We start from the raw sequence: 22,596 nt of genomic DNA on the forward strand, positions 1-22,596 counted from the left end.
TGAATCTTATGCTTATTTTTTTTCCCCTTCTTTCGTAGCCTGTGTTTGCGACGTGAAATTCGCTCGCTAGATGGTCGGCTGGCCAAAATCTGTTGCAAATGATGTAACCCCCAAAAGACGTTTCAGAGATATTGTCATACTCCATAAAGCACGGATATCCTCCAAACCACGTGCTTTTGTTGCCTCCTTTAAACCCAAGAGAACTACGCTGATGGCGCCTTGAAAGCTAATTCGATATATGATATTGCAAGCGCAGCCTAGCGCGCACGGGTTGATTTTGCGCTGTGAGACATAACACATTTATTTAATAGTACTTCTTCCTACATCAGACATCATTATGCTTGTGATCCACGATGCTTCCAAGCATAATCCATATCTGAGAATCATCTCAATATATCTGCGAAGAGATAGTTGTGGATGAGAAATAGCATTTGCTCTGTATTGGACATCAATGGGTTCTCTCAAAAGAACCAGCTGCAAAGTGTCTGCCCCGCGCCGTTTACTTCCGTGTGAATCTCTTTCGACAATAAAAAAAAATAAAGACAGAATGAATATCATGACCATGTCTCCGCTTGTTCCACAAAAGATAGAAGAAAGCAAACCATTTACTCCATCCCACATGAATATGTCTTCCGTTGATATCGGGCTTATCTGTCTCAAGAGCCTACAGTCCTAATTGATCCGATCAAGGCTGGGGGTTCTCCCGAACGACCTGCTTGATTTTGCGCTCGTATGCCACTTTGTCCTTCTTAAACAGGTTATATGCGTCGGCCTGGGCTGGTGACTCCGGGTTGGGTTCATTCAGAAGACTTTGAATGCCCAGAAGAATCTCCTTGATTGTGATTGCAGGCCTCCAGCCCTCGTCCTCATTTAGAATGCTCAAGCACACGGTGCCGGATGGATATACGTTCGGATGGAAGAGAGGCGGCACGAACTTGCACTTGGGCGGCTTGGTGGGGTACTCTTCAGCTCAGGCATCTCGTCAGCAGCCGTTGATTCCTTCTTGGTGTCTCGGCAGGAGGGGTTGGAACTGACCGTCAGGAAATGTTATCTGCAGCTTGAATTGGCCGCCCTCCCATATCGTCTTCTCCTTGCCTGGAATGGCGCATTCCCACGTCCGTAGGTCGAGTGTGCCTTTCTCTGGGTTTCGCACGGGTTTTGCGACAAAGCCGAAAGGGTGATCGCGACGCCAGTTCTTGCTGCGATGCTTTTGAGTTAGCCCACGCATTTTGACGACGGGTTGCGCTTTGGACTACGTACCGCTCTTCCTGTAACCGATTCGTGGCTAACGACATGTCTGCAACAGCAGTTGGAGTGGTGAGCCGGGCGACAGGACGAAAGAAGAGCTTGTCGGGCGAGGGGACACAAAACACGCCTGTCTATGCGACTGGATGCTCGGAGCAGGAGGTGTTGGATCTGAAGGACAAGTGACGGAAAGGCGAGACCGGCGACGAGTAACGTGAGCGACACGGGCGCAAAAGGCGGAATCTCCAAAGGTGCGTTTGTTTCCAAAAGCGAAGCACGCCTGCAAGTGTCCGATCCTCCGGCTAAACTGCTTCTGCACGTTGTGAGCAGGTCCAAAAGGTCAGGTGAACAAAGCCACGGCGCTTGAATGTGCAGTTTGCAGGGTTTGCGATAGTTGAAGATGGTCTGCTCACCTTTGGCCTCACGATTCCGGCTGGGCAAAGGAAAGATCTGTGCATCTGCGGGCTGCTGCCCACTGGGAGGCCTCCGACTCCCCAGGCCACAAGGCCGTCAGAGCCCTTTGGGCGCACCTGCCCGCCCACGCTCGCGCGCCCACACGCACAAGCGCACCCAGGGCCCTGTGTTTTGGCAGCCGCGCCCGTGGTGAGGTTAACTTAGCGGCTGCCGCCCCTGCTCGCATGTGCGCTTGACCCTCGGCACTGCGGTAACGATCTCAGTGTGCGCCTCTCTGCTGGATCTTCATGCACAATTCTTGCCCGTCTCAACCCTGAATTGTGCTTTTGTTCGACGTGCGGGCTCGAAAGGATTGCATTTGATCACAACACGCCCTTTCTCGCTCCGCACACGATGGCCACCGAGCAGCCCAAAGAGGCGGGTCCACCTCAGGAATCCCCGCCTTCTGCGGAAGCCAAAGCAGCCGAGCCAGAGCCAGCGGCGGCCATGACGCCTTCAGCAGCAGCGGCCGCACCGCCGAAGCCTGCAGTTCCAGACACGTCTCCTGCACCTGCGAGCGCGGTGGAGGACGCTCCGGACCCGGACGAAGATGATCTCGACGACCTCGATGACGTGTTGGACGAGTTTGCCGCTACGAACCTGAACAAGGCCAACGCTCCCACATCTTCAGGTCCGGGCCGGCCAGCGCCTGCGTCCGCGTCTTCTGCATCTGCGCCCATGGCTGGTCCGTTCCCGGGTGTGGGAGGAGCGGGACCCGGGGGTCTGTTCGCCGACGACGAGGAGTTCGCCAAGTCGCTGCAGGCGGGCATGGCAGAGCTTCTGGGGGAGTTTGGCAGCAACCCGGAGATGGCGAAGCAGTTCGAAGACCTGGTCAAGGAGCTGGGCGAGGGCATGGGCGCTGCCGCTGGCGAGATGGGCGTGCCACCGGAGGTTGCGAAGAACGCTGGTGCGACCTCCGCATCGGCTACGAGTGCGCCGGAGACTGCGTCGAGAGACGCCGGAGCTTCCTCTGCGTCGGCGTCCAAGGGCACGGCACATTCGCAGCCTTCGTTCGAGGACATGATCCGCGCAACCATGGAGCGCATGTCCGCCTCCTCGGCCGCGGCTGCAGATGCAGCGTCCCGATCGGCGGCAAACCCGGAGGAAGACTTCCTAGCCGCCATGTTGAGAGAACTCGAACGTGAGGGCGGGGCAGGCATGGGCTCCGACGAGGACTTCAGTCAGATGCTGATGGGCATGATGGAGCAGTTGACCAACAAGGAAATCCTGTACGAGCCGATGAAGGAATTGCACGACAAATTCCCCGGATGGATGAAGGAGAACAAGGACAAGACCAAAAAGGAGGATTGGGACCGCTACGTCGAACAGCAGAGGCTCGTCGGCGAGATTGTGGCCAAGTTCGAGGAGAGCGGGTACAGCGATGGAAATGCACAGTACAGAGAGTACATTGTGGAGAGGATGCAGCAGGTAGGTTTACTTCGCCTCCTTTGCTCAATTTGTTCCAAGCCTGGGCACGAGGATGCTGCGGAAAGAGGACGAGACTAATTGTGCTATGTACAGATGCAAGCTGCTGGTTCCCCTCCGCCCGATCTGGTAGGCGACATGAATTCGGCGCAGGAGGCACTTGGTGATCTTGAATCCGGCTGCCCCCAGCAATAGACTCAAGGAAGGAAAAAGAAAGTTATGGTAGACTGCTATTTAATCCGCGATAGCAACGCATCCAATGATGATGTGTATCCTGAAGATGCTGAGCAAAGCCAGGACATGTGGATGATTATACCCCCATCTCTGCCCGTCTACATCTGCGTTGCATAAAAAGAGGGGAGTTTCGGAAACCCCGCCAGGGCAAGAAAGGCCCTGTCTAAGAGTAGGAATTTTGAACAGCAATCCCATTCAGTTCCATCCATGTCATAGCATGTCCATCATTTCCGCGTCTTCGTGCTGTCTTTGAGCCTGTGCAGATACCCGAGCCTCGTTGTCGTGCTGGGAGCTCACCAGCTCCATGAAGATCTCGTCATAGTCCTCCTCGTCACTTCCGTACCGCGTTGGCGAGCTCGGGATGTCGTATTCATGGACTTGAGCGTCGGCGTCGTGTTGCTCTTGCATCTCAAGAAGTGCTCGCAGCTCCTCTTCTTCCATTTGCGCAATCGCATCGACCTGCTGCTCGTCGTCGGGCTGGGCTACGAGGCGAGGCGTTCCAGGCCACGGCACAGCGTCAGCCTGCTGCACGCTGCTTGCTGATGGCAGTTCCTCGTCCTCGTAGTCGGGGAAGAAACGAAGAGCCTCGCGATTGCGCTCTTCTTCCCAGCGTCGACGACGTGCTATGTAATCGGATCTCAGAATCTGCGAACACGTTAGCTCCGTGAGATCGCAGGGACAAGACGCTGGTGAGGACAAAAAAACAAGCGACACGCACCTGGTCGCTCCGTCCCTTCCATTGCTTCTCCTCCCGGCCCCGCTCGACCTTCTTCATGAACATGTCGCGCCGCCTTTCCCGTGCTTCGTCGGGGGTCTGCCTTGCCTTTTTGAGCAGCGGGTTGGGCTTGACGTCTCGCTTCGAGAAGGGCGTCTCGTTCTCCGACGACGATGCCGACGTGTTTGACCGCGTGTCCGAGCTCATGGCAGTCATGCGTACACCCCAGAATTGAGGCCGAGGACACGCATTCGCGTTCCGTGGAGACAGCGGCGACGGACGGGAGGGAAGGTACTGGTGCGCAGACGGCGACGTTCTCGCGGTGGTGTTGCCGAACGAAGGCCACGCAGTTGCTAGCATGGTTGGTCTCGGAATGCGGGAAAACTGGTTCAAGACGATTCAGAACGACGGGGCGGCTGCGGACAATGTGCAAAAGGCTTGTGTTGAGAGTCTTTCAAGAGTTCGCGACGACACGATGCGTTCGAAGGAGAGACGCGCTTGGGGCGCGAAGGGTGGGGGCGCGCATGCTGATTGGTTCCGTCATCGTCATCGTTTTTGGGGCTCTCAACACTGAGGGGCCACGTGACCAGGCTGAGACAATTTGGTTTGGCCTGGCTGTGGAATGCTTGATGAGAACTCTGGCCCGAAAAGAAAAAAGACCGAAAAGAAAAGACTTTGAGCACGTCCGAGTAATTCTTCTTCTATGCAGAGCTCCAAGCGATGTGCGTGATGAGAATTTCGATTGGTGACAAGAGAAGGCTTGTACACAACAAAGGGTGAGGAGCACTACTTCTAGCATCGCATCGACGATGACTAGGAGGAACATCAGAAAGATCTAGGCAACTGTGGACGTGCACCATTGGAGGCAGACGCTTCATATTTATCTGACCGGAAGCACGATTTTGAAGCCTGGGAAGGATATGGTGTTTGGTCTGCACCGTTGAATGCCAACGGCTTATGCACACACGACAAGCAGAGTTTTTGCAATTGGCCTTGGCTCTGACAGCTCAAGGTGTGTCTGTAGCAATGTGGATATGTCATGGCCGAAGACGTAGCTCAAAGTGTAAGCCCGCCCCTCCCCTTGATCTCACCGCTACGTGTGAAAGGCTCGGAAATATCGTAAATGCAAGCACCTGGTCGCAAGGCTGGTTTTAGATCATATCTTAGACTTGAATGCCAGCCTGTTGACGTCTGCCTCGAGACTGTCTAGACAGCTTCGCCAGCTCGATTTTTTTTCCCTCGTGATGATGTGTACCTACGTGCGAACCGAGGCGTTAGCCTTTCGTGGGACGCTCCTTAACTTGCATGCTTTGTCGCGTGATTTCTTTGAGCAAAGATGGACTCCCCATTTGGGCGAGGTGCGCTAGTATGCAGACGGCCACTAGGCAAACTGGTGCCCACTTACGAGCTAACAGAGGACAGCTTGGCAGGAGAAGAAGTGGCGAAGGAACTCAAAACGTAGCTGCGAAGAAATACGGAGCACATGGCAGAGGAGTGAATGCCATAGTTCTGGGGGTGTATGCAGCACGGTGTTGGATTTCGGTGTGTCCGAACCCGCACAGGTGAAAGATGTCCGATCCTGGGCTTGAGCGTCTCCGATGTCATACACGGAAACCGGACGTAGACACCCATGGATTTCGTCCATGGCAATAGCCAGAGGCAGAAAAATGACCGTGGGCAGTACCGTAGCCAACAGGCGCAGATGGAAACCAAAGCAGCGCAAGCCAGTGGAGAGGGAGTGAGACGACACATGCGGCAGGGCTTATTTCGGTCCTGTGCCTTTGTTTACGTGGGCGGAGCCGGAGACAGAAGTAAACAAGTTTACTGTCAGAGGGTCGCTCGCCTCGGGACGAGCGACGTACAAGTGGGCGGTTTCACGGTCTGATTAGCATCGATGTCGAAGGGGGGGGGCCGGACTGAAGGCAGGAGATGTGCATGAAGAAGACAGCCGAAGGGAGCAGGGCATGCAGACAAGCTTGTCTTCGGACTTGCTCCAGATGTTTTGTGGTGGCTCTCGCCTGACGCCGGGTTGATTGCAAAGGACAGCGAGCGAGACAACGGGGACAGATGCATACGCAGGAGTTGGCGGCTAGAGTGCGCTCGTCCCGAAGACGTCTTCCTTTTCTCCTGACCGTCTGCCGTCGTACTTGCTTCCGACGACTCTTTTGTCATCCAGCTGCAACGCCACAGCAAGCGTTAGAGGCTCTGATCGCAGGGCCGGCAAGCAGTTGACGCGTTTCACTGCCTGAGCAGAACACAGGCCGGCGGCTCAGCCACGACGGACTGCGTTGCGACCAAGTCAACGGGAATCGCACCGCTCGACTGCTGTCCAGTGCGCCGGGCAAGCCTCAGCAAGCAGCAGTAAGATCCCGCCGGAACAAGCGTTGTGGCCGCCTGCGCCTCGCTGGAGCCAGCTGAAGGCGCGGAGATCGAAAGCGCGAGGTACAAAACGGTCGACCGCTCGGCGGGCGCTGGCGGACGGACCGAGAAGCAGAGTCATCGAAGCAAAGGAGACGACGACGAAGACGAAGAACCACAACAACAGCAAAAACAACAACAAGAAGAAGACAGCACGTCAGGTTCGTCCTTGTCCCACCCAGCATCCTCCATCCTCTCCATCCGTGAACTGTCCAGCCTGTTCCCGTCTCGAATCCACCCTTCCACAGCCTTATCTTGGTCCATTTGCACGCAGCACAGCGCAGCGCAGCGCAGCCCTGCCACAGCGCCGACGTGGTGGACCGCCTACAGGACCGGTCGACTGCCGCTGTGCGCTCGCCTGTCAACCCCCAAATTCGTGGCCCGGCTTGCTGCGTGCTTGCGTGCTTGCGGGCCTGTCTGGTGGCCGGCTTGAATCATTAGACTGTGTTGTTCCTCTCCCCACTCGTTTCGATCGGTTGCAAGAGCCTGCAGCCGCCAGCGGACTCCCGCGCTCGTTGCCTTCGTTCACTCGCTCGATCGCTCACCTGCTCACTGACTCACTTCCGGGCTCACTGACGCTCCCTTTGCTTGCAGCGTGACCCAGCCTTCCAGCCTGCTGCACGCTGCCTAAATAGCTTTTCGCCCAGTCACGTACTGAAAGGGTCATTTGCTGGTAGGTAGCGAGCGAAGTGCTCAGAACAGCACCCGGCAAGGCAAAGCACAGCAGGAAAAACGTGCCTCGAAACCCCCAGAGCCAAAGCCAAACATCTTTGAAAAAAAAAAAACATAGGAAAATGCAACAAAAATAAGAAAAAAAAGCAGACACAAGAAATAAAGAGCCACAGGCCAGAGCCGAAGCCCAAGCCCAAGCCCAGGCGCCAGCACAGGCACAAGCACAAGCAAAAGAAGCTCGAACCCTCCGCAATCCGTCATCCACATCCACATCTGCACCTGCAACCTGCACCCTGTCCCAACACAACTACCACACACCTCGCCCGCTCTCCTGAAAGCGTCCTCACCACTCCCCATCCATACCTCCATCCACACGCTCATCGGCCATCTACGTTGCCGCTATCCGCTGACCTTTTCCCTTCAGTCGCTTTGCTCTGCACACCAGCTCACAACGACCGAGGATGGCCGAACTGCGACGCAAACTCGTCATCGTCGGTGACGGTGCCTGTGGAAAGACCTGCTTGCTTATGTACGTCCCTGCACCACGTCCCGCTTCCTTTATCGTCGTTTGCATGTGCAAAGCCATCTGCTGACCTTGCTCTTCCTGCAGTGTTTTCTCGAAAGGCACATTTCCTGAGGTCAGTCTCGTCGTCCCGACGCAACGCCAACTCGCCCTCTCTCCCGATCCGGGCCCTGGCCACGCCTCCCTGACGTCTCTTCTTCCTCTTCCCACGACGCATGTCTTCGATCAATGGCCTCTGTCGTGCTGAAATTTACTTCGCATATAGGTCTACGTTCCAACTGTCTTTGAGAATTATGTCGCCGACGTCGAGGTGGACGGCAAGCACGTCGAACTAGCCCTGTGGGATACAGCTGGTCAAGAAGATTACGATAGGCTGCGACCCCTCTCCTATCCGGACTCGCACGTCATCCTCATCTGCTTTGCCATCGACTCGCCAGATTCGCTCGACAACGTCCAGGAGAAGGTACGAGAACGGACCCAAGCCGGCTTCAGCGGCCCTTTCCCTTTGCTGACGACCTCCGACCGATGGGTCTTGCTAACGGATTCGTGTCATATAGTGGATCTCCGAGGTCTTGCACTTCTGCTCGGGCCTGCCCATCATCCTCGTCGGCTGCAAGAAGGATCTGAGGTTCGATCCTAAGACGATCGAGGAGCTGCACAAGACGTCGCAAAAGCCCGTCACTACAGAACAGGTATGTTTGCCAGCCTTTGGTACAAGTATCCATCGCCTGACCTCCGGCTACCTCGTGTGGGTAACGCCATGGCTGACAACACATCATCCAGGGTGAGGAAGTCAAGAAGCGAATTGGCGCCGTCAAGTACATCGAGTGCTCCGCGAAGACGGGCGAGGGCGTCCGAGAGGTGTTTGAGCACGCGACACGTGCAGCCTTGACGAACACCAAGGGTCGGAAGAAGGGTGGCAAGAAGAAGGGCTGCGTGGTCCTATAAGCGTTCGACATGTCCCATTCGTCCTCAGTGTAACACATATGCTCGCGCCACCGTAAGCAACAACGGCCAAGTGCGCATCAGACCGGAGCGGACGAGCATGATGAGAAAAAAGGCCCTCACGACCTTTTTTGCTTCTTCCTGACGAACGACGACCGCAAAGATCGGACGCCCTCTTGCTTCTTTCCACATCTTTATTTTCCTCGTCCTTGGTTCTTTTCTTGCTCTCTAACTGCTACTCCTACTACTACTGTATGTGCGCGCACAAATCACAAAGCTTTTTTTTTTCTGGGATTGCATAGAAACGTTGCTCTCTGCATGTGGAACCAAGACGTCGTGCTCTGTGCGGCTCTGTCGGCTGGCTCTTTTCCTGCGAACATCCGTCTCGGCTAACGACAACGGCAAGATCAAACAACGGTAGATGTAGTCTCCTCCTATTTCTTTGTCATTTGGGGGACAGCAGGCGGGGATCTAGGGTTTGGTGGGTGGTGCTTCGGATGGTTGGAAGGTCTGAGGCAAAACACTCTACACACATATATGAGAAGAGAGAGGCGTGGATAATGATAGGGCATGGCATGCACAAACCATACCGCGAGTGCCCTCGTCTTTGTTTGCGGCCTTTCTTATCCCGTCCTCCTGTCCTGCCTCCCTGGCCTTGTTTCATCTTTCTTCTCGTCACCGCGCGTAACCTCATGTATACACCACACATCTCAATCTCACCGGGAAAGATTCGTTTCTGTCGCGATCTGGTTGAAATATGGCTTGGCCCTTCCCATCTCCCCAATCCACATAGTACATGGAGGATAGCGGAAATGTGATTTGCCTGCTTGCCCCTCTCCCCGTCCCCTCCCTCTGACCCCACAAAGCATTGAAATGTAATATCGGACAAATTCTATTCTGGAGTTACATACAAGGTTATCAGTAGGAAAACCCAGGAATCCGCCTTCACTTTTTTGTGTAAGATTTTCACTGCCGTTCACCTTCTTTTACAGAGACACGAGCTCCTTTCGCCTTGTATGCTCTCTTGGAGAGCTCGCCGCAGTCTATATGGTCGTTGGACACTTGTCAGACTGCGGCCAGCATGTCCTTTTGTTGGGGGCGATAGACGACGTTGTGCTCGTGGCGATGCTTCCCGATGGGACCAGGACGCCTGGCCTGGGCTGTACGTCACGGAGCGAATGTTTTGTGAGCGTCTCCCATAGCATCCGGATGGGAAGATCTCTTGCACAAGTGCACACCCATATCACCGAGTCGAGGTCCAGCGAATCCCATAGCAGCCCTTCAGTCTGCTCGTCCGCTTCAACGCCATCGATGCCAAAGCTTATCCAAGGCCAAGTACTGGGAAGAGATGATTTAGCTGGCTTTCTTAGACAGACTGCGGGGAATATGTCGACGTCCACGAATACACGCGCTCACAATACACAACGAATGCACGTCAACCCTTCTGCGTGGAACGTTCTATGTCATCTTCACAGTAATTGACGTGACCTCAACCGAGTCACGGCAATAGCCATTTTCCAACATACCCAGAGTACGGTCGTTTCATATCTTGCTGCCAGTCTCGTCTGCATAGGCAGAGTAATGAGAGAGACGCCAATGGATGGTTAGGGACAGCGTTAGAAAGCTCCGTCAAAACTCGAGCAGCCTAGGCCGCCATGCGCTGTGCTTCCACACTGTTGGTAGGCGGAATGGGATCAACCTATGAACGGTAGTCGCACGCTCAGACGGAATGATGAAAAGGCCTTGTAAGCTGGAGCGCAGATCTCGAATGCTACTGAACAAGTTTTTTTTTAAAAAAAAAAAAAAAAAAAAAAAAAAAAAAAAAAAAAAAAAAAAAAAAAAAAAAAAAAAAAAACAAAGGTTTGCTCGATCCGCCCCCAGACGAGACGACCTTAACACGACACGGCCGAACCTGAAACGACGGGAGGTTGTTCGGTCAGAAAAGATCATGCATTGCCCTCCGGGCCGTTGTGTTCACTTGCGCTCGAGGATTCAGTCGTTCGCATCGAGGAGGTCATGCACCGTAAGGAACCGGCACGGCAAGACAAGGCACGACCTTGTATCACCAGATGAGGAAATTGTGTCCTTTTTTATGCCACCAAACGCCCTGATGTTGACTTGTCGTGCTGTTCTCGCCACAAACGTCGACTGATGTAGGATACACATCGTGCCCTTCATTTCACTTTCAGTGCCACGCTATTTGACACTGCGGCTATGCGCTTTTCAAGCTTAAAGTGCCAACTTGGGCACCTTGCCTTTGCTCAGCTGTCCTCGCCCGCCGGGGTTGTCTCTACCCGCCCCGAAAGGATTTTTTATTGTACGTAATCCGGGTCGTGCGGCCGGGCCAGACAGAAGACGAGCGGTCCAACTTGCAAGTTTCAGACTTTTTGCCTCAGCCAGATTGCTAGACGGGAGCGACGTCCCTCCAAGTTAGAAGACGCTGCCGGTCTCGGATAGACGTGGTGCACCACGCTTCACCTACGAGTTACTCCATATATGTGAAGCCAAGCCAAGGTCCGGCGTGATCCTTTTGCATGCCAGCAACACTTTCGGACAAAGGCCGAAGCAAGCAGGTGACTGTACAAAGTCGAGATTCAAAGATAAGCTGCGTTGTACATCACGTATGCCATGTATGATCTTCTCTCGGCATTCAGATTTACTTGGAGATGCAAGGCGAAGATATTGCATCTACTAAGGATCTATCAAGCTCTTAGCGCAACTGTGCAAAGTCTGGTGTGAGAATCTGCTCATAACGGGATCAAAGCCCGAGTGAATGGCTGCGATTCGAAGCGATGCTCAATAGTCATCTGCGATTGTAATCTCAATTTGAATCCGATACCCGACGTGACATATCTTCAGGACACCAGCCAGCAAACCACGTTCAAGACAGATGAGATGCAGACGGGTTTGCCAAAACGCAAAATGTCTCGACTGTTTCTGGATCATTTAACCGTCTACACAGTTGTGAGGGGCCGTGTAGAGGTCTAGCGACAAGTGTGCCGTAGGTGAAAATACAGAACACTGGGGCAAGAAAAAGAATCTACTGTACTGAAACTGAAGATTTCCGCGAATCTCGACGCAAAAAGATGATGTCCAGATCGTCCTGCCAGACGATAAATTTGGGCAGGCTCTCTTGGCTACCTGTCTTTCGTCATGATTAAAACCTCCGCAATCGCTTTATCTCTATCCTTCAGGCCATAAACCACATAAAGACCAAATAATCTGTATTTGTATGCGCCGTACCTAGTTGTGCTCAAATCGTGTATGTGCCAAAACAATTTCGGCTTTCCTATTCGAAGTCATTTACTTAGAATTCGAACGCTCCATCGTGGATGTCCTGTGAATTCTCTGCTTCACCTACTGCTTCACGATCACGAAAACTTGGTTCACTATAGTCAGATCGTTCGGATATAACGGCTGTTTGGATAAATGCTAGCTATGTGCTGGCAGCTGTAACCTTTGTATCAGCTCTCCGCACTTTGACGTCGACCTCGGCCTTTTTGTACAACATAAGCGAAGATCGATCGTCGTGTTATTCGCGCCAGCGAAGGCAGCCGGCAATTCCCATGGGATTCTTCCTCGCTGAATTTTCAAAAAATGAGTAGTTGATCGATGAGCAAAACTTGACTTATCCACACACACACACACACACACACACACACACACACTCTCTCTCTCTCTCTCTCTCTCTCTCTCTCTCTCTCTCTCTCTCTCTCTGTTTGTGGACGGACGCAAAGCTGCCGGGCATGCAGCGTGATATGGGCGAACGCAGATCCGCCGTGAAGACGCGAGCGGACTCACTCAACGGAATCTGCCCGAGTAATGAGCCGATTGACGCCATAATCGTCGGCGCTGGCTTTGCGGGCTGTTACATTTTGTACAGACTTCGACAGCGAGGCTTCAAAGCCAAGATCATCGAGGCCGCATCAGGACTCGGTGGCATCTGGTGGTGGAACACGTATCCAGGAGCTCGGGTAGATAGCCAGTACCCCATATATGCGCTGTCGTTACCCGAAGTCTACGAAGATTGGAACTGGACGTCTCATTATCCCGGAGGCACAGAGTTGAGGGCGTATTTCGAGCACGTTGACAAGAAGCTGCACATAAAAAAGGATACCATCTTTGATACGAAAGTCACACGAGCCACATATCTTGAAGATGATGACCTATGGCTCTTGGAATGTGACACTGGAGTAAGCTATACGGCACGTCATTTTATTGCATCCTTGGGCTTTGCTGCAAAGAGGCACTTCCCCGATTGGCCCGGTCTAGATGATTTCGAGGGCATCATGCACCACAGCTCTTTCTGGCCACATGAGGGTGTAGACGTAAAGGGGAAAAAGTGTGGGGTTGTAGGAACCGGAGCTACAGGTATCGTTCTGCCTGTTACCCGACATTTAGCAATAGCCTGCTTATCTTTGAGAAGGCGTGCAGATCACCCAGGAATGGGCAAGAGAAATTGGCGAAGAAGGAGAGCTTAAGATGTTCCAGAGAACGCCAAACTTGGCGTGTCCAATGAATCAAGTATATTTGACGCCCGAAGAACAGGCAAAGGACAAGCTGAATTACCCTGCCCTGTTCGATCAACGTTTCGAGAACTACAATGGCTTCTTGTACCAGGTTAGACCGGAAATCATGATGGAGCAGTCTGAAGAGGACCGGCAGAAAATGTTTGACATGCTTTGGAAGATGGTAAGTATTCCTTTGTTCGACCAGTGGTGGCGCTGACGGCTGTTTCGAAGGGTGGGTTCCGTTTCTTGATGAACAACTACTACGACATGAACAGAGACATCAACGCGAACATGTTGGCTTACGAATATTGGCGCGATCGTGTCCGTGAACGCATCAAGGATCCTCGCAAAGCGGAGCTCCTTGCTCCAATGGAACCTCCGCACCCATTCGGCGCCAAACGTCTTTCTCTCGAGCAGGACTTCTACGACCATTTCAACAAGCCCAACGTGGACGTTATTGACATCAAAAACAATCCGATCGAGCGATTCGAGGCCAAAGGTATCAGACAGAAGGATGGAACCTTCCACGAGCTCGACGTAATCGCCTTGGCCACGGGCTTCGATGCTATCACCGGGGGTATTAAGGACATTGAGATAAAAGGACTCGGAGGAGAGCTGCTCAATGACAAGTGGAAGAACGCTACATGGACGTACTTGGGAATGATGAGCTCCAGGTTCCCGAACTTGTATTTCACATACGGGCCGCAGGGTCCGACCGCGTTTGCGAACGGGCCAACGTGCAACGAAGTGCAAGGCGACTGGATCGTGAACTTGATGGACGACATGCGTGCAAACGGGCACAAGAGAGTGCACCCGAGGGAGCAGCAAGAGCGGGAATGGAGGGAGACGGTGCAGGAACTGAGTTCCAAGGTCGTGAGGGGCAAAACGGATTCGTGGTACAACGGGGGGAACATACCGGGAAAGCCACGGGAGCACCTCGTGTACGCAGGTGGGATTCCTCTTTACATAAAGATCATCGGGGAAGAGAGGAGAAGCGGGTACCCCGGCTTTCATCTGAGTTAAACTCAGCGGGAGTGAGTGACAGTGGGTTCAAGTACAGATCGATATTTACTTTGATATTTACTATGTAATACATGCTACCGTCAGGTTTATGTGGCATGTTCCTTCCCCCAAACTTTACTCGCAAGATGAGGAATCAAGATGAGTGCCCGGATTAATACACAGAGGAATTGTGCCGCAGTTGCTTTCACTTCCAACGCCGTACATATGCCTTTTCATAAATTGAATGCCATGACAAAACCCTGAAAATGCTATCATATCCCTGTCATAACAATGTATTGCTAAAGTGATGTCAAGAACAGAAACCCAACAAATGCGAAGATGGCCCAATTGCCTACGGAAGTGTAAAATCTCAATGTACTACCCGGAGCTGCCGACGAACTTGCAGCAGGTGAATTCGTACTTCGGCTGCTCGCCGCTCCCGAGCTAGACGCAGTTTCGTGAAGAGTTGAGACTTCGTGGGATGAAGTTGCTGTTGCTGAAATAGTTCCTGAGCCTGTCGAAGAAAACGTTAGAACGGGATTTGTGGATGGCGCAGTAGATTGCGACTGTGTGTCCGATATATGCTGATCCGATTGTGCAGCAGACACGATTACTATGGTCGACTTGTAAGGCAATGTCGGAGAAATAATCGAATATGTAGAATAACAATCTGGGGAGTTTTGGGCTCAAAACTGTGGGGATGTTCGAAAAACAAGAAGAGTCTTACCTGAAGCTGTTGCAGCGGCATCTGAACTGGAGCTCTTTTTGATACCGAATCCAACGCGCTGCCCGTCGTAATCAAACAACGTATACACATTCTTTAAGAACACATCACCGACAAGCCACTGCTTTGGCCCGAAGGTTTGACGCCCGACAATGTTGCTGGAGCATCCACCTGTGGTTTGGCGTCCGACGTAGTCTTTGGGGCTAATACCGTATGTGACACCCCCAAAGGTGAGTTGTACGCTTGCAGTGGAGTCACAGGGAACAATGAAGGTCTCGGTACCAGCTGTCTTGTAGTTGGGAATAAGCTCGTGCAATTGCACGGCATCATCATATGGCACCAATATGTACGAAGTTCCAGAATCAATGATGGCCGTTCGCCCAGACAGTCCAGCGTTGTCTCCATTTACGCTGGCACCATCGACAGGAATCTCCCAGAACCCGTCTGTGTTGTTCATGGCGGCAATGTAGTTGAGTTCGCCGCTATAACGGCTGCTGTCGGGCATGCCGAAGTTGAGCTCTCCCGAGTTAGTTCCACCATCGGACGCACGCCAAAGGTCGAGCCCGAACATCTTGGCGGTGATGATCTTCGCGGTTATGAGAACATCCATGAGAGACGGGGCTCCAACGTCTCCGCTCTTGTCGACTAGATTTTCGGGTCTCCCTAACCCAAGAATCCCGTCCATCGGGAAGGTGGTGAACTCGTTCGACACGTTTGTCGCTAGCCCAAAGGTCAATGGCACCGATATGCTGCCCAAGTGTGCCGTGTCTGAACCTCGTATACCCTGCACGCTTCCGGTGCCATACGTAACGGAGAAGGACTCTTGTACCACTTTCAACGAGCTCGAGTCACCCGTGCCCAGCAAGTTATGTACCCCACAGGCGCTGGATTTGCAGTCCGAGCTCATAACCCATGTATTCGAGGCTGCAGAATCCAATAGCATGTAAAAGACTTTGTCACTAGTACCAAACTTGAATGCAGAAAAGTAAGAGTAGTCTGAACCGTCTTGATCGACCCCTAGGCTGTTCTCTTGTGTCGGCGACGATGCTGGGATGATATTGAAGTTGTTCGTTCGTTTGGCAGGTAGCTTGCGTATGGTAGCTCGTAGGCCGTTATCTGCAAGATCTTGCGGCGGCAAGATGGCTCGAGGTGACTGGTGCGACGTCTGCTGTTCATCCTTAAAGTACGGATAAAAGGCCGAGGTTGCTTGAAGAAAGACCAGCAGGGCTGGTATGGTAAATCGCATTATGAATTACGCATTACTTTGAGTGTAGTCTCGTAAAATTGGCCAACAACTCTTTCAACGTTTGTTCTCTGTGGTGACGGGTCGTAGTAGGGCTCGCTTGGTTGTGGTAGTGCAGCTCGGTTACTGGAGACGATGTGGATAACAAGAAGGAACCGAGTGCACGTCAATGAAGCGGACTCGACCCAATTGCTCGCAAACCAAAACCAAGGAGTTGGAACGGGAGGGCAAAGTGAATGTAACGACAGGAAACACAGCCAAGACGTCCTTCTTAACGATGTTCCTGTTACGAGAGCGGGCTAGCACGTACAGTACTACCACAAGGGGGGCGTGCGGCGGGATGCTTTACGAAGTTAAAGCAAACGGCATGGCCATGATGAATAGAAAGTGCAACACTCTGGTCTCGGAGGCAACTGTGGGGACAGATGGCACATCTCCTGAGGAGACTCAGACCTGACCAAAGCGAAAGCTTTGCGCCTTCAACAGCCGGCCAAGAAAGCTCCTGATAGCTGCTGATGGCCCGATGGCGGTTTGAGATCACAACCGAAACGGATTGGCGTCTTGGAACTGCGGGAATGAGATCTGCACACCTGCCAGCCAATGAACGTACGCAGAATTCAACCTTGGGCTCCCACAGACTTTGATCGCCCCGTCCCCTTCTTGCTCGCCTTCCCCTCTTTTCCGCCGTCTTCGTCTGGTTCTGGTCCTATCAAGTGGGACAATCGTGCGGCCCAGACAAGGCCTAAAGCTGGTTTTTGCCCGATGATTACGTGCCTTTGGAACACGACCGAGGGCCTGAACTGTCTAGAACACGCCAAGCAACGGTGCCATTAGAATTCATCTGAAGTTCTGGACGTTCACGCACGTTAAATGTACAGCTTGGCTGCACGTCCGCAATGATACTTGGACGGACGGATTTTGAACGAGCCGAGTCCTCAGCCTTGTAGGTTATTGGTCTTGGTGGTGGTCATTTCCTTTTTCAGTTTAGCGGCAGAAAAGTTGAGGGTCGCAATGGCGACGCGACGGCGAAAATAATTGTTCGAGTTCATGCAAAGCATGAGAGTATATTTTGAACCATGAGGAACCTTCGAAACATAGCTAGGACTGCAGTCCGCTTTGCGAATGAGACGCCTTTGCCCCTGACGGCCGCGACTTGGGACACCTCTAGCGAGTCTCTCGTGTGCGCATTCGGACCGAGCGAATCTCAGCATTCAATTGAGCTCAGACGGACGGCAAGTTTTGACTCGGAAAATGGGAACAAGTCTACATCGATAGCGGAATGGGACGCGCAATGTCCGAATCCAGAACTTCCCTGTGATAAGATTCTGGACATCCACTACTTTGCCGACACAGCCGTCATATGTTTGGTCCTGCTGGGCGGCGATATCGTAATCGTGCGTGAATCACCTCTGCCAGGCGAAGAGCTCCTCGAGATCGTAGGCAGCGTTGACGCCGGCCTCGCTGCGGCAGCCTGGTCACCTGATGAAGAACTGCTTGTGCTCGTCACCAACGACGAGAATGTGCTCTGCATGTCCCGGGATTTCGAGACGGTCTCAGAAACGAGATTTGATCGGGCCGACGTCAGCCTCAGCAAACACGTAAATGTGGGCTGGGGAAAGAAAGAAACCCAATTCTTGGGAAAGAGAGCAAGGGCGCTGAAGGATCCCACGATGCCTGAGAAAGTGGATGAAGGACGGCTAAGCGAATACGACGACAAGGCTACGAGGATAACTTGGAGAGGTGATGGCCAATACTTCGCAATCAACGCTGTGGAATCGGGAGTAAGACGTCTGATGAGAGTCTATTCACGCGAGGGTGTGCTGGACAGCGTGAGCGAGCCTGTGGATTTTTTTGAGGGACCACTGAGCTGGAGACCAGCAGGAAATATCATTGCTGGCGTCAAGCGATTGGAAGACGGCGCAGAGATTATCTTCTTCGAGAGAAACGGTCTGAGGCACGGCGAGTTCAGACTACGCATGACAAAGGACGAGTTGATCGAATCCGGGGGCGTGAGGGCCCTGCATTGGAATGTGGATTCAACCGTATTGGCCGTCTGTTTCGCAGACCGCGTGCAGCTTTGGACGATGGGTAACTATCACTACTATTTGAAGCAGGAGATCCGGCTTCCAGAGACTCACGCGAAGGTTGAAGGACTAAGCTGGCATCCCGAGAAGCCGTTGAGGCTTGCGATATTCGGCTCGGACCAGTCGTACCTCGTAGACTTTGCCTTCGCTGTAGCGAAAGGTTCTACATGTGCACCGCATGACTATGGCACAGTTGCCGTGATCGACGGGAAATTCGTCAAGATAACGCCGTTGAGAATGGCAAATGTGCCACCTCCGATGGCCTTGCATGAACTGAAGCTCGAAGACAACGTCATTGACGTAGCCATTAACTCACAGGAGTCAAAAATCCACGTATTGACAGCGAGGGGAATGTCAACCTGGAACTATGTCATCACAGCTAAAGGGTTCAACGAACCCGAACTGCAGTGTTCCTCCGACTGGGAAACAGACAATGGCGTGGCCATTCAAGTAGCAGTCTTGAATGGAAGGCCAGTAATTCTGGCATATGGCGCTATGCACGACCATACCACATTATGGAAATTACCACAAAATAATGGTGCTTGGGAACTCCTCGACGTGGGATCACGAAACATCAGCTTGGTAGGAAATAGCATTGATTATCAGGTCCTCTTTGCAGCGACGACGAATGGAGTGGTACTAGGCATGGATTCAGATATGCCAAATCCTACTCCGCGGACAATCACCGCACTACCCAAACCATGCCCGTGGATAGAAGTTGTAATGGTTGGCGACGAAGAAATTGTCTTCGGCCTGACGTATTCAGGGAATCTGTACGCAAAACACCAACTGCTGGCCTCAAACTGCACCTCGTACTTGGTTACGCCAGCGCATCTCATCTTCACCACCACCCATCATCTACTCCAGTTTGTCCACCTCGACTCTGTTGAGAATCTGGAGCTGCCTCCCAACGAGCCGGAAACCGACGAGCGCTGCCGCGCGGTAGAGAGGGGCGCTCGCATCGTCACTGCAATGCCCACGGGATATTCCGTGGTGCTGCAGATGCCACGAGGGAATCTGGAAACGATATATCCGCGAGCAATGGTTCTTGCAGGAATCAGGAAGAGCATCGAGGAGAAGAAGTATAAGAAAGCCTTCTTGGCCTGCAGGAACCAGAGGGTCGATATGAACATTCTGCATGACCACGCGCCGGAGCAGTTCATGTCGAGCGTTGGCCTCTTTTTGGACCAGCTTAAGAAGGTGGAATACATTGATCTGTTTCTATCGCAGCTGCGGGATGAAGACGTAACGAAGACGATGTACAGAGAGACTATTCAAAGGAAGCATGTGGTCAAAAGTAATCACTCCGCTGCTGAGACCAAGCCAGAGGGAGAGCTTACGCCGAAGTCGAAGACGAATCGCATATGCGACGCGCTGCTGGAACAACTGCAATCGCGGAAGGCTACGAATCTGCAGAACATAATCACGGCGAATGTCTGCAAGTCACCGCCCGATCTTGAAGGAGGCCTAAAGGTTGTGTCGAAGCTGAAACAAGAAGATGAGGAAATAGCAGAAAAAGCGGCAGAGCATATTTGCTTCCTTGCCGATGTAAATCAACTCTACGACACTGCATTAGGGATGTACGACCTCGAACTTGCACTCCTGATCGCGCAGCAGTCACAAAAGGATCCAAAGGAGTACATACCGTACTTGCAGGGATTGCAAAACATGGGGCCGTTGAGAAGGAGGTTTACCATTGACGATGATCTTGGGCGACGAAGACGAGCGATTGAGTCTCTGCACGCGATGGACGACTTTGACGAAGTGCAGAAGTACGCTGAGAAGCACGAGTTATACAGCACTGCTATCGAACTGTACAAATACAAGCCGGAGAGGCTGAAGGCGCTCATGAAGCTGTATGCCGATTTCCTCTCAAGCAGAAATAGGTTCGTGGAAGCCGGCGTAGCGTACGAGTTCTTGCAAGACTACGCGTCGGCGATACCTGCTTACAAACAAGCGCAACGCTGGAGGGAGGCCCTCTCGTGCGCGTCGTTGTTACCCTTGCCCGACTCGGAGCTGAAGGATCTGGCCGAGAGCCTGGCGGAAGGGCTGATTGAGTCGAAGGAATATCAGAACGCGGCGACTATCTACCTGGACTATCTATCTAACGTTGGCGAGGCGGCAAGGCAGCTGTGCAAGGCATACCTTTTCGCCGACGCTCAACGCCTTGTTGGCCTACACCGGCAACAAGAGCTATTGGAGAGCGTCATCGACCCCGGCCTAATCGACGGCTTCACATCGACGACGGAACTGCTGGCAGACTGCAAGTCGCAACTTCAGGCGCAGGTCCCCCGTCTGCGAGAGCTGCGCCAGAAGAAGGAGCAGGACCCGCTCGCATTCTACGCGGGCGACGCAGCGGTCGGGGACGGGCCGGACGTCCTCGACAACGTGTCCATCGCGCCCACGGACGCAACTACGTCGGGAGGCACGTTCATGACTAGATATACGGGCCTGACGAACGGCACGCTCAACACGCAGACAACGCGCAAGACGAGCAAGAACCGGCGGCGTGAGGAGCGCAAGCGCGCCCGTGGCAAAAAGGGCAGCGTCTACGAAGCCGAGTACTTGGTGAACTCTATCGGTAGGCTGATCGAGCGCGTCAACGGCACGGGGGAAGAAGTGGCAAGGCTTGTGGAGGGCTTGGTCAGACGGGGCATGCGAGAGCAGGCGGTCGCTGTGGAGAAGGCCATGGTGGACGTCGTCGCCATGTGCGAGGCAGTCGTGCCGGAAGTGTGGGAGATCAAGCAGAAGACGGCCGAGGAAGAGGACCGGGAGCCCAAGGGTGCGGACGCCGTGTTCCTGGACATGATTGAGGGGGGCGGGAAAAGGGAGCCCCCGATGGTCAAGAGCTTTGCACGGCTATCGCTGATCGGGCTGTGACGAGGCGTAGCACTGACGAAAGAAGAGGAAAAAAAAACCCCCCGGAAAGAAAAATGAGTCGCACACTGGACAAATAAGCCTTTTCCTCGATTTAAAGATCAGGGCAACGCACAGCACAAGGCTTGCAAAAGCTTAAGAATTTTCATTTATTCTTTAATCTTTGGCTGATCGCAAAGAACCTGCAAGAGCAGCTTTTCCGATGTACGAGGCGTCCTGTCACCGCCATTTGCTTAGAATGCTGGGATCAAGGGGGCAATCGCAGATGTCGTTGCAGGTCTATCCTGTTCAAAATTCAACTGATCATCCCGATTCAATCATGCGATCCTTCATTTCGGCGATGAGCTGCTCTCCTTGTATTGCTCGCCTCATTTTGCGTACCCGATTATGGATCCTCACTATTGGCTTTGAAAAAGATAATGATCATCTAAATGTGGTCCTCTTTGGCATCATGAAAAATGGCGGTGCCGGTGTCAAAGATCCACCACGCGACAGAATGATGTATTTTCTCTGACAGCCTCGGCGGGGCGAAACAGGCTCGGTCAGATAGATAGTGCTCGTTTTTTAGGCCGATGCTGCAGCATTGAGTGTGGCATTTCGATCGTTCGAGGAACCGCAAACGGTTAGGTGATGTCATCTGACCTACACACCAATTCGAACATCCCACCAAAAAAAAAAAAAAAAAAAAAAATTAAACCGCAGATGACCAACCTTGTGGGATGATTCCGTGGAGAAAATGCAAAAAGAACACGAAATTTTGAATTCGCAAAACACCAAGAGTGATTCCACCTTCCCCTGTCAGCCATGCGCGGTAATCCCATAAAAACAAGTTGCAGGCGCAAAAATGCTTTTGGGTATATTGACGCTTTGAATTTGAAGAAACTAACGAAGAAACCCGGTTGAGCGAGGGGTGGAAAAACCAGTAGTACAAGACTTCCGAGATGTGGGACGGATCTAATCTAAGTCGAAGCCAGAGTCTTTTACGCCCTAAGAAATATAGTTCCACGTCCGATGATGCTTCCGACAGAATCAAGCGCCTTTTTTTTTGTTCTCAAGCCGGTCGTCTTCCCGTCCTCAATTGGTCCGCGTCGCCAGTGTCCCGTCAGTTTAATGTCGCAAAGACGCCTTGATCCAGCGGTAGAACAGCGGCAGAACGCGATGCCAGGAATGATTCTCGACCGGTCGATCAACATCTGCCCTTTTAGGAAAGAGGCCACTCTTTGATCATCACGAAGGCCACCTGGATTAGAACCTGCGGGAACGTGGAATGGGGTTGGCCATTTCTGAACAATAACAGAAAAAAAAATCACGCTCTTCTCCAAATGCACGCGCCTTTCTCTCCTCTCCACTCGCCCTGCTCAGCTCCTGCTTCTCCCGCTTCTTCTTCAGCAGCTCTGTCAACATCCTCCTTCGAACTCCTCTACCCGTGCTTCAGCCTCTTTACCCTTTTAGTGTGTGTTCCCCCACAGCTTCTCCGTGCGCACCATCATGCTCTCAAGCTTCTTCTACACCACGCGCTCCTGGA

General features: G+C 52.8%; 7 protein-coding genes across 9 annotated transcripts; 4 read left to right on the top strand and 3 right to left on the bottom strand.

The window, feature by feature from the left end:
* Positions 1–238: 238 nt before the first annotated feature.
* Positions 239–1,671, bottom strand: PV09_03921 (uncharacterized protein). Its single transcript, XM_016357188.1, has 3 exons — positions 1,261–1,671; positions 1,036–1,199; positions 239–963 (listed from the first exon to the last, which is right to left on the bottom strand). The coding sequence occupies exons 1-3, from the start codon at positions 1,293–1,295 to the stop codon at positions 686–688; spliced, it is 477 nt and encodes a 158-aa protein (XP_016215277.1). The 5' UTR covers positions 1,296–1,671; the 3' UTR covers positions 239–685.
* Positions 1,672–1,880: 209 nt separating this feature from the next.
* PV09_03922 (uncharacterized protein) lies at positions 1,881–3,565 on the top strand. The gene is made up of 2 exons (XM_016357189.1): positions 1,881–3,126; positions 3,220–3,565. Exons 1-2 carry the CDS (start codon positions 2,053–2,055, stop codon positions 3,316–3,318), a joined length of 1,173 nt encoding a protein of 390 aa, XP_016215278.1. The 5' UTR covers positions 1,881–2,052; the 3' UTR covers positions 3,319–3,565.
* On the bottom strand, positions 3,131–4,825 carry PV09_03923 (uncharacterized protein). The gene is made up of 2 exons (XM_016357190.1): positions 4,076–4,825; positions 3,131–4,002 (listed from the first exon to the last, which is right to left on the bottom strand). The coding sequence occupies exons 1-2, from the start codon at positions 4,430–4,432 to the stop codon at positions 3,568–3,570; spliced, it is 792 nt and encodes a 263-aa protein (XP_016215279.1). The 5' UTR covers positions 4,433–4,825; the 3' UTR covers positions 3,131–3,567.
* Positions 4,826–6,808: 1,983 nt separating this feature from the next.
* On the top strand, positions 6,809–9,593 carry PV09_03924. Of its 2 annotated transcripts, XM_016357192.1 has the most exons (6): positions 6,809–7,163; positions 7,587–7,691; positions 7,773–7,800; positions 7,951–8,148; positions 8,243–8,377; positions 8,469–9,593. In XM_016357192.1, the coding sequence occupies exons 2-6, from the start codon at positions 7,624–7,626 to the stop codon at positions 8,631–8,633; spliced, it is 594 nt and encodes a 197-aa protein (XP_016215281.1). In that variant the 5' UTR covers positions 6,809–7,163; positions 7,587–7,623; the 3' UTR covers positions 8,634–9,593. The 2 variants fall into 2 exon arrangements, with proteins under 2 accessions (XP_016215281.1, XP_016215280.1); XM_016357191.1 differs by having other exon boundaries at positions 7,163–7,691.
* Positions 9,594–12,354: 2,761 nt separating this feature from the next.
* Positions 12,355–14,270, top strand: PV09_03925 (uncharacterized protein). The gene is made up of 3 exons (XM_016357193.1): positions 12,355–13,001; positions 13,057–13,322; positions 13,373–14,270. Exons 1-3 carry the CDS (start codon positions 12,377–12,379, stop codon positions 14,162–14,164), a joined length of 1,683 nt encoding a protein of 560 aa, XP_016215282.1. The 5' UTR covers positions 12,355–12,376; the 3' UTR covers positions 14,165–14,270.
* PV09_03926 lies at positions 14,191–16,624 on the bottom strand. Of its 2 annotated transcripts, none has more exons than XM_016357195.1 (2): positions 14,871–16,624; positions 14,191–14,657 (listed from the first exon to the last, which is right to left on the bottom strand). In XM_016357195.1, the coding sequence occupies exons 1-2, from the start codon at positions 16,111–16,113 to the stop codon at positions 14,443–14,445; spliced, it is 1,458 nt and encodes a 485-aa protein (XP_016215284.1). In that variant the 5' UTR covers positions 16,114–16,624; the 3' UTR covers positions 14,191–14,442. The 2 variants fall into 2 exon arrangements, with proteins under 2 accessions (XP_016215284.1, XP_016215283.1); XM_016357194.1 differs by having other exon boundaries at positions 14,191–14,756.
* Positions 16,625–17,115: 491 nt separating this feature from the next.
* PV09_03927 (uncharacterized protein) lies at positions 17,116–21,674 on the top strand. Its single transcript, XM_016357196.1, has one exon. The coding sequence runs from the start codon at positions 17,187–17,189 to the stop codon at positions 21,072–21,074; it is 3,888 nt and encodes a 1,295-aa protein (XP_016215285.1). The 5' UTR covers positions 17,116–17,186; the 3' UTR covers positions 21,075–21,674.
* The last annotated feature ends 922 nt before the right edge of the window (positions 21,675–22,596 follow it).

The sequence above is a fragment of the Verruconis gallopava genome (assembly GCF_000836295.1).
Source record: "Verruconis gallopava strain CBS 43764 unplaced genomic scaffold supercont1.10, whole genome shotgun sequence".
In the NCBI taxonomy this organism is placed as follows: Eukaryota; Fungi; Ascomycota; class Dothideomycetes; order Venturiales; family Sympoventuriaceae; genus Verruconis; species Verruconis gallopava.

What these genes read in the sequence shown, in the direction of transcription:
- PV09_03925 (XM_016357193.1), top strand. Translation starts at nt 12,377, where the DNA reads ATGCAGCGTGATATGGGCGAACGCAGATCCGCCGTGAAGACGCGAGCG. An exon ending in TGTAGGAACCGGAGCTACAG is followed by an intron (nt 13,002 to 13,056) that starts GTATCGTTCTGC and finishes ATCTTTGAGAAG; the next exon opens with GCGTGCAGATCACCCAGGAA. An exon ending in TTGACATGCTTTGGAAGATG is followed by an intron (nt 13,323 to 13,372) that starts GTAAGTATTCCT and finishes GCTGTTTCGAAG; the next exon opens with GGTGGGTTCCGTTTCTTGAT.
- PV09_03924 (XM_016357192.1), top strand. Translation starts at nt 7,624, where the DNA reads ATGGCCGAACTGCGACGCAAACTCGTCATCGTCGGTGACGGTGCCTGT. An exon ending in GGAAAGACCTGCTTGCTTAT is followed by an intron (nt 7,692 to 7,772) that starts GTACGTCCCTGC and finishes CTCTTCCTGCAG; the next exon opens with TGTTTTCTCGAAAGGCACAT. An exon ending in TCGACAACGTCCAGGAGAAG is followed by an intron (nt 8,149 to 8,242) that starts GTACGAGAACGG and finishes CGTGTCATATAG; the next exon opens with TGGATCTCCGAGGTCTTGCA.
- PV09_03921 (XM_016357188.1), bottom strand. Translation starts at nt 1,295, where the DNA reads ATGTCGTTAGCCACGAATCGGTTACAGGAAGAGCG. An exon ending in AATCGGTTACAGGAAGAGCG is followed by an intron (nt 1,200 to 1,260) that starts GTACGTAGTCCA and finishes AAAGCATCGCAG; the next exon opens with CAAGAACTGGCGTCGCGATC. An exon ending in GCAGATAACATTTCCTGACG is followed by an intron (nt 964 to 1,035) that starts GTCAGTTCCAAC and finishes CCTGAGCTGAAG; the next exon opens with AGTACCCCACCAAGCCGCCC.
- PV09_03926 (XM_016357194.1), bottom strand. Translation starts at nt 16,113, where the DNA reads ATGCGATTTACCATACCAGCCCTGCTGGTCTTTCTTCAAGCAACCTCG. An exon ending in TGCCGCTGCAACAGCTTCAG is followed by an intron (nt 14,757 to 14,870) that starts GTAAGACTCTTC and finishes AGTCGACCATAG; the next exon opens with TAATCGTGTCTGCTGCACAA.
- PV09_03927 (XM_016357196.1), top strand. Translation starts at nt 17,187, where the DNA reads ATGAGGAACCTTCGAAACATAGCTAGGACTGCAGTCCGCTTTGCGAAT.
- PV09_03923 (XM_016357190.1), bottom strand. Translation starts at nt 4,432, where the DNA reads ATGCTAGCAACTGCGTGGCCTTCGTTCGGCAACACCACCGCGAGAACG. An exon ending in GGAAGGGACGGAGCGACCAG is followed by an intron (nt 4,003 to 4,075) that starts GTGCGTGTCGCT and finishes ACGTGTTCGCAG; the next exon opens with ATTCTGAGATCCGATTACAT.
- PV09_03922 (XM_016357189.1), top strand. Translation starts at nt 2,053, where the DNA reads ATGGCCACCGAGCAGCCCAAAGAGGCGGGTCCACCTCAGGAATCCCCG. An exon ending in TTGTGGAGAGGATGCAGCAG is followed by an intron (nt 3,127 to 3,219) that starts GTAGGTTTACTT and finishes TGCTATGTACAG; the next exon opens with ATGCAAGCTGCTGGTTCCCC.